A 16,391-nucleotide genomic window follows, 5' to 3' on the forward strand; every position below is an offset into this window, starting at 1 on the left:
CAAAATATAAACTAACCTCTGAAATCAATTAAGCACTCCGCCATATCTCGACGTGTATCCCATTCTTACTTAGGTGCAGTATTTAGCCTCAAAATTAAGCGGTCGTTCAGTCAGCCTTAATTTTTAACGAGTTAACAACCGTTATCGGACATGTTATTTACGCATTTATTACGAAAATATGTTCTCTTTCATTTCGAATTTTCTTTACAGAACAGCTGTCGACGGGTATTACTAATCCCATATGAAAGAAACAGGACATCACTTCACAGCAATAGAAAGAGACCTCACAATTATTAAAAGAGTAGACAAAGGAAAGTTGATGAATGAACTTGAAACCATCTATATATTTTTGGACCAACACTACAACAAAAATCTAAACCTCAATGATTTAATTGAAGTCAAGAATCCATTATACGAAAGTTTACCCAAATTATTGCAAACTCTAAATTCAAAACATAACTACATTCTTAAAAATCTTAAGTTAACATCTTCTAGAATCTCCACTACTTTAACTAACTTGACTCCCTTCATGCCCACCCCCACAATTCTCCCGCAACCCAACACGACTCCCTCCCTGTCCGACCATGTAAATCTCTCGCAACCAACAACACATAAACTTAACGCTCCGCCTACCCCCTCCCCTCAACCACACCCTCCTCCGCCAATCTCACATCGATACAATACCAGAAGTACAAGTGTCAGTCATTCAACGCTACCATAGCAGCTGCATTAACAGTCAAAGAAATAAATGAACCTACACATAACGTTATTTTTCTTCAACTAACCTTTCCACAACTGATTTACATCTTCACAGACGAAAGGGTAAGTGTTTTTATACATTTTCCATGTTTTACCTTTCTTTAAACCCACATTCTCTTCAAAAATACCTTCCTAAGCATTCACTCTCCTCTTGTTACAGACTTCACACCAAAGAGCTCTATCAACGTCGATAAACCATCGACTTTCGTCCTTCAAATAAGATAAATACATCTATAGACAACCAAATGCTTTTTCCTTGCTCCCACAATTACGTAAGGAAGACTGTTATCTTATCATAACATATTCGACTTTCACTCCTTCAGCCAGTTAAATAGACTATAGGCAGCTGAACAGCCATTTAAGAGATCTGTTGTCTTATCGCAACATACGATATTGACATCTGTAAAAGTGTATCAGCTTTGCTTTTTCTTATCTTCAAGGAGGCACATTTCTATTTCATTATAAAGACTGAGCTGTTTACTGCCCTACCCCAACAAGTTTTTCAACGCTCCGGAAAGTATATTCATGTGAACTTATGACATGCAGCTTGATACTGCAATTTTAGCCAAGGACATTCTAATATTTTGTATGTTTAGACTGACACCTATAATGATATCCTCTTTTTATGGCTTGTAAGAGCAATCAGGATCCTGATTTTTCACCATACAGGTTTGAATTTGAGGCTGATGATGCCCTTAATATGGGCGAAACATGTCCCTTAACATTTTATAATAATATTTAATTTCTAAAACGATCTCTTATTATTGAATAGGTGGATATATAAATAAACACTTGTAACATACTTTGTATTTATCGCCTTCGAATGTCGACGAGAGAAATCGCTAGTGCACATAGCGAGGAAACGATGCCGAACGTAATTGATCGCGTGCAATATCATCGCTGGGATGCATAAATATCGGTAGCGGAAAACGCGCGCACGCTTAATCGCTCGTAATAATGGAAACGCCAGTGATAGGGTTCTCGCTGTAACCGAAGGACGATACACAATTTAATATATGAATTTTGAAGGGACAGAAAAAGTTGTCGCTATAACGGAGTTCTCGTTATATGCCGTACTCGCTATAGCGGATTTCTACTGTATTTACCTGTAGTATCCTAAACCTAAATTCGAAATAAAGTACACCTAGCTAGCCTACCTAACCTAGAAAACGTAATCTGCTGAACACCAATTGAATTACTTGTTATAAAATTCAAATAAATAATACTACTCCCAATTTCTACCAACAGGCACTAAACACCAATATATAAATAGCACTAAATGGAACACGCACACACAAAATTTATATACAGTGAAACTCTGTTAAGAAGTTCCCGCATAAGAAGTTTTCCCGCCTAAGAAGTGTGACATTCTTGGTCCCTTGATCAGTTGCATTAAGACATATGTATATTTTTTCCGTTTAAAGTGTTCTGTTGTAAATATATTTCCCGCTTAAACAGTTCAGATTTTAGAGCCCCTTGAGATAGAAAACGTCCGCTCAAAGCAGCCCGTGGTTAGAACCCTCCAGTCTCCGCGCAAGTTGCACCCTGTGTTAGACCGTGCGCGCGCTCGCGGTGTGTGTCTGGTGTCACGGAACATGTGCGGGCCTGCCACGGCCATATGACGTCACGGACAGCAGATGCTCACTCTCGACTTGTGGAATCAAATCGAACCCATCAGTCAAAATTTCCACTCCACCGTTCCATCTAGCGGAATAAAATCGAACGGGATTCTACGTAAGAAACACAAAGTACGCAATGAATGATTTGATAAAACTTTAATGCAGTAATTTGCGGGCCGCGACAGGGTGAAGTCATTAATCGAGGTGGCCTAAACATTAATTAAAAACCGTAAAGTGCATTTGCCCACAACATTACTGTTAACCTACCACAAAACTGAATATTCTAACCTGTCTGATTTTTCATTCCCTTGCTTATTTCCTTCCAGGCATTCTGTCTTATGTTGTTGCAATAATACTTGTGGGCCTTGCCGTAGAGGAAATTACGTTTTTGAACTAAACTGATAAGATTTTCCGTGTCTATTATTAGTGAGGTGAATAAAAACAACTTCGCGACTCTATGCAGGAAACAGCCGATTTGCCAGTAGCCAGCTGATACACATGCCGCCAAACAGCCGACCGAAAGATCCCAATCGTTTACGAAGTTGAACGAATGTTGATAGCCAACTGGGTGTTGAGGGAGGCACACATAGGCATTGCAATACCACGTGTTGGCATAAAATTGAAAGTTATTTTTAATTTTACCTTTATACGAGCTAAACGTTGTATTATCGTGTCACTCGTAATTATAACATCGCGTTATTAGAACGTAGCACAAGGATGAGGAGACATGAAATAAAATTCTCGCGGGGAAAGAAACTGTTTACGTTTAGATGTGCAAGCGTTGGTACTGCACCTTTATCTCTCCCACGTAACACCCCGGATACATTTCCATGCACTAATTTCTACCAACTTCGAACCTGTGTTTCTTTTCTTCATTACCTATAGCATGAAGAGGATTGAAGCGGGAAAATAAACTCAATACTGGCTTGGCCATGCGGTACTTGTGAAACAGCCAGAAACTACGCCCAAAGCACATGCTAACAAACTAGTACACGTTTTGTCTTTGCTTCTTGTAAGCCTAAGCTACAGATTGCCAAGCATAGTGTAGCGTTGTAATTAGTATGAGTAGGAGTAGGTGAAGTTAGTTGTACTTGTAATATCAACGTACAAGCTTTTTAAAAAAAGTGAAAATGAGCGCAACTCAGAGGAAAGAGATCAAGCGAAAGGCACTAACAATAAAAGACAAAGTGGAGATTATAAGGAAAGTGGCGTCATCTACACTTTCTCGTGTTGCTTTGGCAAAGGAGCTGGGGATGCCGCCGTCTACTTTGAACGATATTATAGCGAAGAAAGAAGAGATCTCTGCTTCTGCAGGGAATACTTCAGCAAATTGTAAGGAAGTTAAATCTGAAAAGTACGATGAAATAGAACAAGTTCTGCTAATATGGTTTAAACAGCAGCGAAGTTTAAACATACCTTTCAGTGGGACTATTGTGCAGGAGAAAGCCTCATGCAAATTAAGGGTACCTTTTACCGCGTCGAGCGGGTGGCTGGAACGCTTTAAAAATCGAGCCGGCATCGTTTACAAAGCCGGCCCCGTGGTGTAGGGGTAGCGTGTCTACCTCTTACACGGAGGCCCCGGGTTCGATTCCTGGCCAGGTCTGGGATTTTTACCTGGACCTGGTTCGAGGTCCACTCAGCCTACGTGATTAGAATTGAGAAACTATCTGACGGTGAGATAGCGGCCCCGGTCTAGAAACCCAAGAATAACGGCCGAGAGGATTCGTCGTGCTGACCACACGACACCTCGTAATCTGCAGGCCTTCGGGCTGAGCAGCGGTTGCTTGGTAGGCCAAGGCCCTTCAAGGGCTGTAGTGCCATGGGGTTTTTGGTTTTCGCTTGTAAAACAATTTGTTGCGAAGCAGAGAGTGTAAGTTCGGAGGGAAGGGAAGTGTGGAAGGACATGGTTCTGCCTGCTAAAATAATCAAACCTTGCAACGTTTTCATATAACTTAATATGTTCCCTTCTCTTATCAAATATATTTATAATATGGTATGTTCAATTATTTTACTTTATCTCTAAAAATATTGTCATGATAATCGAATTTTTATATTGTGGCTTTCTGTAAGCAGCTCTTATATATCGGCCTATTTCGGTATTGTTCACAAACAAGGAAATCTGTTGGCTGTGTGTTTCACATGTATTTCAAAGTACAGAATAAATTTTTGGGCATTACCCCTTTTAAGAAGTTTCCTGCTTAAGAAGTTTTTTTTTTTTTTTTTTTTTTTTTTGCAGTCCCTTGAAAAACTTTTTAACAGAGTTTCACTGTAATTTTAATAGGTTTTAATTAAAGTCATGCGGTACGTCTCTGTTTCGTGGTTAAGAAATGTCCGCCTCTGTAGCATATTCCTACTGCAGCTCTGATGACATCGCACAAATAGGTGAATAGTTTCGTGTCCGACCAGCACATTGCAAGCCCACATCAGTCATGTATATATGTCTGTGTTTTGTAGTTAAGAATGTCCGCCAGCGTAATGGTTAGCACAATTAGCTGCCGTCCTCGGGAGCCTGAGTTCAATTCCTGGTACTGTATTGCCAGAGATTTACGAATAGCAGGGAGGTTGATTTGCGGTAAAAATGGTATATGCAACAACCTTCCACTGGGGCCTTGTCTAAAAAAGCGCTTCACCACCTCAGGATGTAGAAACTAGTTTACTTTAGATAAGAAATATTCACGGTTGTTGCTAGGCCTATTAATATAGGTAGGCGAGATCATGAACAAAGTGATAATTTAATATCTCATAACTCCGACCAATATTTGGTTTTTTGGGAGAGAAGTAGGTTTAAAATGTGATCAAAACAATCCAATCACAGTTGTTTTACTCGCCAATGTACCTAACAAATAATAATGTTGACTTTTTTATATCCCCACTTACTTTCAACGATTTTCGGAGACTGCAAACAAAACATACTATTGTGTGTGTTAATAAGAAATGGGAGACAAAGAACGTACAAAATTAAACATTATGATAATAAAATGCATTACCGTCACACATGTGGATATCCATAAACGTGGCAAACCTTCCTGTTACTTGTTTTTATTCTTTCCGTAGTGGAACTTTTGGCACTATCCAGGCGATACCATACCTAACCTAAACAGTGTGGTCTCTCGTATCTCATATACAGCTGTTTAGTTAAATCCTGATGTGATAAATGTAGAGAAGAAGCATGAAATACATTTGAAAATAAAGGTCTGGCTTTCAACAGCCGCAGTTATCAAAAGAATGCTTATAGACACTATGTATTACATTCGGAAATACAACTCGTAACATACACTAGTTATCAGCCGGTGGTTTGGCACGCTTTCAACAACACGGCTTTATTCAGGAGTGGCTTCTGCTACACATACACCAGGTAGGAATATCACAGATGAATGCAGTTTGTTCAAAACTTGCATTTCCGCTGATGATATCCACTCTATGCAGAGATGCCAACTTTCAAGAAAGGCAATTCGTAATGTAGCCGTTCGGGCACCGGGGGAGGGGGTGGGTGTGTGTGTGTGTGTGTGTGACAGGCGTGGTGGCCGTATAATTTTCTTTTTTCGAGATCGTACTAACGTACATATCATTGAAAAATTAATGAACAACATACAATTCAACTAGATATTCAAAGACTGGCATATAAAGAGTGTATGATTCTTACCCGCTAAAGTAACAGGTGATCTGCAGTACATATCTGAGGTAGGTTGAAGGATCATTTCTTTTGTTGAGTACTGTTGTTGCTGCCCTCAGCAGCTTGTAGTTGCTGTTTGGTAAACGTACACTGGTGACATGCTATTCCATTTGATGTTGTGTGCTTCCTCTGCACTAACAGATCGGAGTTCAGGTTATGTAGCGCATACCTGTCTACGAAATGCCACTGTAATATTTGTCCCAAATGGAACATAATCATTCCTTTTACAGAAATGAAGTGAAAAATCTGCAGTAAATTAAGCAATACCATTGTTATTAGAGAAATATGTATACGTTCTTACGGGCTTTAGACAGGACTCGCTTATGTTGTATTCTGCTTTCCATGCTGTTTTTTGTTTCTTTCTTGATGTCCAGGCCTAGCACTGACGAATGGGAGTGCTATGTCTGTGAATTCTCATTATCTTTGTCCATATGACTAGCGCGGGCAGTTCAAACAGCAAAATAAATATATAACTTTTTTGTTGAAAGGAAAGTAGCATGATCCCTGGACCAATAAATATACCATTTATGAATGAGTTAGGGCACAAAACGAATGGGCAACATGAAGAAAACGACACCTAATTAACACATTGCGGACCGGGTGCCGTTCGCCCCATGCACAGCCCTGTTCCCGGCCACTTTCTAACTACCTCTAAGCTGGAGTGCATGCATACAATAAACTGTCAGAACTTCAATAGCTTTTGAAGGACTATTGTGTATTTTTCTATTGGCCTTCCTGAATAGTTGTTGAAATGCAGGGTATTTCTTGAAATCTATTTCAGCTCATAGTTTTCGGAAATATTGGTCTTTTTATTAGGGGATCGGTTGGCCAGTAATCTTTCAGACGTGATTTCTTTACCTGCCGTATCAATATACACAGGGGATTAATTTTTTAATTTCCCTGCTAGTGACATTAGTCCACTTTAGTGTTTTAGGGGATAAGTTATGAGAATGTGATTTCTGCTCATAGTGTAAGTTTGTCTTTTCAGCTACATACTGAAAAAATTCCTCACCAAACATAAGTCCTGCTACATGTCCTATGTTTCCAGATTCATTAGGCCATACTTTTATACCAGGAGCACCTTCAAAATCCTCTAACCTAGGTTCACTGTTGTCCATAACCCAGTCGTCAGAAAACACTGCATTATTTACAATATTTAGAATATTTACACCCGTAACACAAATATACGACTCGCTACATGCGTTCCACACCTTGCCTCGTCATCACTTGAAACATTTCCGTTAGAAGATATTTCATCGTCGAACTCTAAATACTCAGCATCACTTAATATTCGGAGCCTGTATCAGCACATAATTCGCGAATAATTTCATCTTTGTGCGATCGCTAGGTGCTGCCATCTTGCATGGCTCTTCGAACTTTGTAAACATGTTGTCAAGAAATGCAAAGAAAATCTACGATATGAAAAATACTCAAAAACAAATGCGACTATCGATTGTGTAGAACCATACGTAACAGAGTTCTATCACCCTTGACCTCCAAATAGTTCCCGTATATCTCAAAAGATAGCACTAAAGTTCAGTCTGGTGGGTCTGCTGCTAACACGAGATAATTCGGGACTGGTCCGCAATGCTCGGCTAGGCAAACACGAGTTTTCTCGGGACCGGTCCGCAATGTGTTAATGCAAACAACTTCAGTGAGCAAAGACATCACACCTGAAAGTGTTAGACAAACAAAACACATACAGAAGCGCTGCGACGTAGCAAAAAAAAAAAAAAAAAATAGTTGTAAGGTAGTAAAGTATGTATCCACATCATTCTCCAAGTAAAACATTTCATACTATTTCTTAATTTACCACATACTTTCGAGTGTATTTGTGTAAAAGCAATTATTTTGTTCCATTTGGGACAAATATTACAGTGACATTTCGCAGATAGGTACGCGCTACGTAATCCGGTGTTCATATTAGCACAGAACTCAGTCTTGTTCGTCGTCACCATACGCAACTGAAAATTCACGGCTACACACACTACAAAAACACGCGTGAATGAGATTTTGAGGAACGCAATAAACAGGGCCATTCTTTCGAGTATTCCTCCCTAAAGTTTTGAACTACTTTTGGTTTATTACTAGCGTCACTAATCACTGTAACGTCACCACATGTATTTTCCTGCACAATAAATCGCTTCATTATTTCAAACCTTTCGCATTTTGTAACATACGATTAGCATATGTCCTACAAGAGCAATATATGTAAATTTGTCAACTAAAATCGCAATAAATACTTCAACAGTCACGCGCGCAGTATCCTCAATGAAACGGAGGTTCTCACCACTTCGCCGCCAAAACAAAGGCAAAACAACTTGCATATTTGAATGGAAGTCTGGTGATGTGATGAAAACAACAGCTCCGCACGATATACCACTTCACAGGTGCCGATTTCTCTGGTAATGGAAGCACACACGGAGTTCGGCGCGAGAAAACTTGAAATATTCTCAAATGACTGACAGGAAAGGGGTATAAATGATTACCGAGAAATCCGAAAATAATATTCTGAGAATTAAAGCTGGCATTCCTTGTCTATACTTTTGAACACTTCGTACACTTAGATTTGAAAATCAACAAAGAATGTAATTTGAGGTGTGTGATTCGTAAAGACGTAATTGTGATGGGTAATTCGTAATTATTAGATTGAATCATAATAGTTGGCATCTCTGAACTATGAATTACTTGTTTGTTATTTTTCATGGAAGCGTGTGTTTAATTTCATTCTGAAAAAAAAAAAAATTCTCCGAATCCAGGACGAATCCCACTTTTTTCTTCAGAAAATTTAAATCGGGCTCAAAAAGTGCTTTGTAAAATCATATGAATGCCTTTGTTGTACAGCACGCATTTTTAGATGCCGAACATTGGCTTTCGTTACGCCGTATAATTTTTTGCGACTGTACAATTGTTCTTTATTTCCGCGGGTTTAATGACCACTAACTTAAAATTGACATCATAATACCCAAGAGAACCCATTGAAAATTTGCCGGCAGTACCTGTTCCATGCGTCTCTACAATACGACGATCCATTAAGAAAATATTTTTGCTGTCCATAAAATTGTTACTTTTACTCAGCTTCAGATATAACCGGCTACCGCTACATGCACGTCTCGCTAGGTGGGTTCGGCCAACTTTAGCGGCAGGTGATGTATAGGCCATTCTGCCCTTCAGATTTTCGTGCACGTGCCTCACAATTTCATCTTCAACTTCTTTAAAGCATCCTTGTTGTGGACCACTGAATGCATTTTTTTGTACAGTACACATTTTTTAGCTATCTTTGCCTTCACGCTAACGTCAAATATTGGCTGTGATGTAGATGTTGATTCCCATAGGGAATCTGAAATATTTGTTCCGAATGAGTAAATTTATAATACCAATATAAATGGTCCGTTATTGGACATTATAAATTTTCCAGCTAACTCATTCTCTATGGGAATCAACATCTATATCATCTGATAGCCAAGCAGGCATCAATTTTTAATGAGACAAAGTCTCTCATAGTGCATTGGCACTGCCTGTGGCTACAATTAGCCTACGCAGTGGCCTCCACGGTATGCACTAACCAGCGTCTTGTTAGGTGTGCTAGGTACCAACTGATGAGCCCAGCCTAGCACACGGGGGCGAAATGCTGGCAACCAGGAATGAGTTAGCTGGAAAATTTATAATGTCCAATAACCGACCATTTATATTGGTATTTTAAATACCGGTATTGGCTTTAGTTAGGCCTGTGTCGTATTTTCTTGCGGCTGCGCAATTATTATAATTTCCGAGTGTTTTGTAACCGTTAACTTAAAATTGGCAGCATAATATCGACGAGAACCCGTTGATAATTTGCTGGCAATACCTGTTCCACGTATCTTTACAATGCGACTATTCATCACGAAAATGTTCCTGCTGTCTATAAAACTTATTTTACTAAGCATCAGGTACAATAGACGCGTTATAACTCTGCCACTGAGTAGCTGTGGCCTCTCTAAGAATTCGAATTTTCGCATGTTTTGATGCCATTCTGCAGATTTGAGAGACGTTTTTGTAGAGGCTAAAAGAACGTCATTCTTTCTTTACTATTTCCCAAGATCCAGTGATGTTGCACACAGGCACTGTACAACCGGTTGTCGCGGCTGACGATGTATAAAGAGGCGGTAGTTTGTCAATGAGATTTGTGTGTGCACGTGCGAGGGTGAAAAGAAACAGCGTGGTTACCGCGGTACCGTAGTTGCCAGTGGTATTCATTACTGTTAGGCTGAGAATGCAAGACAACCCTTGATTTTTCGCATGAGATTCTGAGAAAAAAGTTGTCTTGGATTCGGAGATATACGGTATCACTCCAGAGGCTTCTCTGGCAAATATTTCAGTGTAACGGCGTCACCTAACCTAACCGTATACTATGTATCTTGAAAACATTTGAAATGCATGCAGAGAAATGATAACTTCCTTGCTAAAAATTTACATTTCCGAAATTTAACTAGGCGCGAGAAATATGAACTATCCTCTGAAATCAGTGATGCACTCTGCCGTATCTTGAGGTGTATCACATTCTTTCTTAATTTCAGTGTATAACATTAAAATTAAGCGAGCCTTTGTATTTAACGAGTTAACGACTGTTAATACCAATATAAATGGTCCGTTATTGGACATTATAAATTTTCCAGCTAACTCATTCTTGGTTGCCAGCGTTTTGCCCTCGTGTGCTAGGGTGGGCTCATCAGTTGGTACCTAGCACACATACCAATACGCTGGCTAGTGCATACCGTGGAGGTACGACTGTTATCGGCCACGTTATTTATGCATTTATTACGAACACGTATTATCCTCTTTCATTTCGAATTTTCTTTAGAGAACAGCAGTCGACGGGTATTACTAATAGACTCCAACATCGCCTTCGAATGTCTACGAGAGAGCTCGCAAATGGACACAGTAAAAAAAAAAAACTATGCTGTATCGAAGATGATCGATCGCATTTTGTGCAAACGTTCCAGCTTTCTTATTCAAATAGCGTCACCTATTCTAACTTAACCGTAATATACGTATGATGAAAACACGCTTCAGGCGCCACTAGAGAAATTATAGTCTTCTCGTTATAAATTTACATGATAATAGCCTTTTCGTAATTTAACCAGACGCAGAAAATATAAACTACCCTTTGAAATCAATTATGCACTCTGTTGCTTCCCAAAATTATAATAAATATGAAATGAATAAACGGTGACTAAAATAAGTATAAATACCACAATAATCTTCTGTAAATACCAAGACTGGGCGCCACCTGTAAAACAATTACAGGAATATAACTATGTAGAGCAATGAGTAACTCCCTCTCCCAAGGCGACGGTCATCAGGCTGACGAAGCTCCAGACTTACTTTATAGCCTTACTTGTTTACCCCTAAAATTAGATTTGGGTAGCAAGCCAGGTTCATCCATACTCTACTGATAAAAGATTCACTGCAAGTTTCCTTCCATGACTAAACTCCCAAAATAAATAAAAATATATAAATTACCTCAATCATCACTTGATGAGACCAACACCTGTTCGCCGTTAACAAAGGGCAACTTTACAGACCACTAATAACCACATACAAAACTAAATCATTTGACGAGACCAACTCGTGTTGCCGCTTACAAGGTCTAATTACAAACGTCTACAAACCACCAACATGAAGAAAGAAACATCACTTTACGAGATCAACTCGTGTTTGCCGTTTACAAGGTCTAATTACAAACATCTACAAACCACCAACATGAAGAAAGAAACATAACTTTACGAGACCAACTCGTGTTTGCCATTTACAAGGCAAATTACAAACCACTAAAAAAACACCAATTTAAAAAAAATCACTTAGCGAGACCAACTCGTGTTTGCCGCTTATAAAGGCAAATTACAAACATCTTCAAACCACCACAAAATTATTTTCACTATTTACATTTATCATACCTTCAGGTAAGAGTCACACTGCACTCTACTGTTGCAGAAGAAAAGCTTAATCTGGTAGAGAAAAGTACGACGACTTTCTCTACATACGGATGCAACCTTCTTTACGAAGAGCATCCCTAACCTTATTTACACACTTCATCGACGTCTTGAGTTCTTCTCGAGTGCCGCACAGGTAGGTGTAACGCCTCAGGTTTCTGCAGCTGAAAGTGGATACTCGGCCGACGATTTCCTCGACCAAGAATCAGCTCTGTGCTCAAACACACATCCACTACCGAATCTCGATTCTGTACGCATCACCACATCCACTGTACATAATCTCGTAGAAGAATTGTAGTCCAACTATTATACAGAGTTGGAGTTACAAATAAACACTTAAGTAGCGTCTTTGACCTAACAGCCACCAGAAACTCATTAGCATCAGCCACATATAGCGTGCTCACTCCGAAAACGATACTCAAGAACAACACAACATTGCGCAAAGTAGCTTCCGCGCGCCAGTCCGAGTGAGAAACACACCGAATCAGAGACAGAAACACAATCAGAATCAGCATTAGAAAGACTTGCCGCACATGCGTACCTGCTTATATAGGCTTGCTACACGTGGTTATAGCGTCCTGGAAAGTTTGCTGGTAGCAACGCTCTCACAGGCACTTCTTCACGCGTCACTCAGTCAACCCAACCTCGCTTAAAACAAAGCCCTCGTATTGGCTATCGTGCGTCTAATGTGACATCGAACGTCCACTCACGTACATCCACATTGATCCACTCCAATTCTTCAGCCTATACTACCTGCCGTACCCCGTGTTTCCAAGCCACTTGTTGCTACACATTCAACAGACCACAACCGTCCTTCCCGATATAGTTGCAGTTTTCCCGGTTGCACAATCCTTACGGCTAGGCCATATTTACAGACTCTTACCCAAACGGAAATTTATACAAAATATAATGATGCACATATGCAATATTCCCTAACTAAACATTCTTCTTATAATATTATGTTTTTACATTCTAAATAAACAAAATTACATGATTTTAACATTACAAACTATATACGAAAATTTCCTACCCCAAAAATTCGGGGATCGTACATACTTACGGTTACAACTCTGTCATATCTCGAGGTGTATCCAATCCTTACTTAATTTCATTATTTTGCATTAAAATGAAGCGATCGTTTAATCAGCCTTTATTTTTAACAAGTTAACAACTGTTATTGGGCTCGTTATTTACGCATTTATTATGAAATATGCCCTCTTTCATTTCAAATTTTCGTTGCGGAACAGCAGTCGACGGTTATTACTAATCGACTCCATCGCCTTTGTATGTCGACGAGAGAACTCGCTAGTGGAAATAGCGAGGGTACGATACCGAAGGTAATCATTCGCATGCAACATAATCGCTGGCGTGGATAAATACCGGAAACGGAAAAATCGTGCACGCTTAATCACTCGTAATAACAGATGCATCAGTGATAGGGCTCTCACTGTAACTGACGGATAATACACAGTTTAATATAGAAATTTTGAAGGGACAGCAAAAAAATTGCCGTTATAACAGGGTTCTTGTTATATGCCGTACTCGCTATAGCGGACGTCTACTGTACCTGTTTTCACACTCCTCAACAGTTGCTTTAGACCCCTCCCAGAGGCTATTTACACTTTTATTTACCACTTTCCATTTATCATAATTGCTTATCAAAAATTTCCCCATGCCTCTCTTATTTGCCGATTATGATAGAACCTAATTCAGAAAGGAAATTTCTACTTATTGAAAGTTAACAGTCTTGTTGTGTTCTTCTGTAAGGATTAATGAAAGAAAATTTTTGGTTTACAGTTGGACTTCTTCTGTAAGGATTAATGAAAGAATATTTTTGGTTTACAGTTGGACATGGAGAAAATGCCTTTGGGTAAACTAAGTAAACGTCAACTGCAACAGGCAATGGGTGTTCTCACAGATTTGCAAGAACTGATCAAATCTGGTAGCTCTTCGGCTCGCTTTATTGATGCATCCAACAGGTTCTACACTCTCATTCCTCATGATTTTGGAGTAGAGAACCCTCCAGTTCTTAATACAGAAGAACTTATTAAGGTAAGTTACTTTGAGTTGAAATTGAGTTAGATGAAAACTTTGTAAAAATTCTCAAATGTTTTTGTTGAGATAGATATCAATGCAAATATTGTAGTGATTGTTTTAAGGGACAAAATTACATTACCAGCTCATACAAACATCTATAAAAATATGATTACATGTTCTCACAGTCTCAGCATTTTTACTTCAGTTGAAACCTATGGTTAGTCTTGGTTTTGACCAGAAAATGGTTGCCATTAACATATATTTCATTGTGACAAAATACAACAAAAACTACAAACATGGTGCAAAAGCCCATCAAGACCTTGGCCTGCCAAGTCTACGGATGCCCAGCCAGATAGCCTGAAGATAAGTATAAGTGCCATGTAGTCAGCTTAGTGACACTGTTAGCAGTATTACTATGGAGTTTCTTGACCAGATTCACTGCATCTCATATTGCACAGCTCCTCAGTTGGCTTCCTAAGATTGCATGAACTTTGTTCCAGTCCTCAGCCTGGTATTAAAATCCCTGGATGCTGGGAATGGAATTCTGAGTTTCTGAATCCCTATAGCATCAGCCTGGCAGGTCCCTGTAAATTAGGACATACTATCAAGTTACTGAAACAAAGAAGGAGAAAAAGAATTAATATAATAAAAAATAACTCTAAATGTTAAAACAAACTGAATATTTCAGCACAATTGTTGCTTTTAATGGAAAATTTTGGATTAATTCTATTAATCTTCAGGCATCCCAACACATCTTCAACTGGTTGTACATTAGCATAATATTAAAATAATGCAGAAAATCATAAATCAAAGACAAAGGTAGCCATGTCAGTGAGCATTGTAGAATTTACTAACTTTTTAGAATCTTGGCTGTGAATGCAATATCACATTACATGAAATTACAACCTTTCCTATTGTAGATACAATCCAGATACAATCTTTCTCCCATAGAGTGTTCCAACCTTAAAATGCAGTATGGTACAGCAGTAATGGGATAATTCCGTCTCTTTCCTTCTCCCCTGTTTTGCGGGTAACGCTGTCCTACTCTAATGCAGCGGGTTTGCCAAATATCCGTAAATCAGAACGTTATCAGTTAAAATGGGTGAATATTGTGTTATGTACAGAATTTTAAGGTGCACTTGATGCCGTTAACTAATAAAATGTAAAAAAAATAATTTGGTGTGAAAATGGTAATATAGTGGAAAGTTATGCCAAATGCAAAAATCTTCATTGTATAGAACTTACCATGTCGTAACTCCTATGTTATATTCATTATTTTCCTAATTTTTTCACTGCTGGTAAAGAAACATTTCAGCTTGTTGTAGATAAGTTTATTTTTAAATTTAAATGATAACAAAATGCAGTATATGCGTTTATTTTCAGTCATATTCAGGGATTTTTATGTGCAGCAACGAAAGTCAGTCGCTGGCCAGCGTCTTTCCTGTTGAATTTGCATGGGGGGTCAAAGCGAGGCAAATGGACTTCAGGTATGGAAGTTATTTTAAAACAATCCCGAAGTTCTTATCTTGCCGAGTTCTTAATTTGTGACAGTAAGAATGCCTCCTTGAATTTTGGTTTCGCGCATGACTTGGCTGGCTATCTGGTGGTCTCCAAAACATGCGCTTTTAACATTTCCAGACAGTCGCATGCAGTGCAGTGCTCGTTTTGTCAGTAGTATGTATAATAGTGATTAAATACATATCAGTGACATATGTACAATTCTTGAGGGCAAGTGTATTTCGTTTCTGTAGTTTGTGAGTTCATGCTCGTGCGTGGGGATCTTAGCTCGAAGAAAAAGTGCAGAAGGATGTACAATGGATCGTCAAATTAAAAAGAAAAGTTACGTAGTTCAAATAACAAAGGCAGAAATGTGTACACGAAAAAGTCAGTCGCTGGCCACCGTCTTTGCTATTGACTTGGCATGGCGTGGTTAAAATGAAGCAAATGGTCTTCAGGCATGGAAGTCATTTTTAAATCATACCTGAAGTCCTTATCTTGCTTATCTCTTAATTTGTGACAGGGAGAAAATCTCATTTGTTTACGTTTCACAAGTGACTTGGCTAGCTGGCTGGCTGGCCAGTAGGGATCTCCCAAACAGTGAGCATTTAAATATACAGACAGTTGTGTGCAGTGGTGTTCATTTAATCAGTATTATAAGATTGATTAAGTAAAGATCAGTGATAAATGTATAGTTCTTGAAGACAAGTGGATTGTGTTTGTTGTGTTTGTGTAGTCGTGAGTTTGTTTTTGTGCTCGTGTGGAGGGGTTCTTAGTTCGAAGAAAAAGTGCAGAAGGGTGTACAATGGATCGTCAAATTAAAAAGAAATATTC

At 39.0% G+C, this 16,391-nt stretch overlaps 1 protein-coding gene across 1 annotated transcript in view; it reads left to right on the forward strand.

Annotated features, from left to right (window-relative positions):
- Parp1 (Poly-(ADP-ribose) polymerase) overlaps positions 1–16,391 on the forward strand; it is a 271,411-nt gene that overhangs the window by 220,835 nt on the left and 34,185 nt on the right. Inside the window, exon 14 of the mRNA XM_067134916.2 lies at positions 13,869–14,075. Within this exon, the coding sequence (XP_066991017.2) occupies positions 13,869–14,075 (207 nt within the window). The remainder of the gene's footprint in view (positions 1–13,868; positions 14,076–16,391) is intronic.

Source organism: Anabrus simplex, chromosome 1 (genome assembly GCF_040414725.1).
Source record: "Anabrus simplex isolate iqAnaSimp1 chromosome 1, ASM4041472v1, whole genome shotgun sequence".
NCBI lineage: Eukaryota > Metazoa > Arthropoda > Insecta > Orthoptera > Tettigoniidae > Anabrus > Anabrus simplex.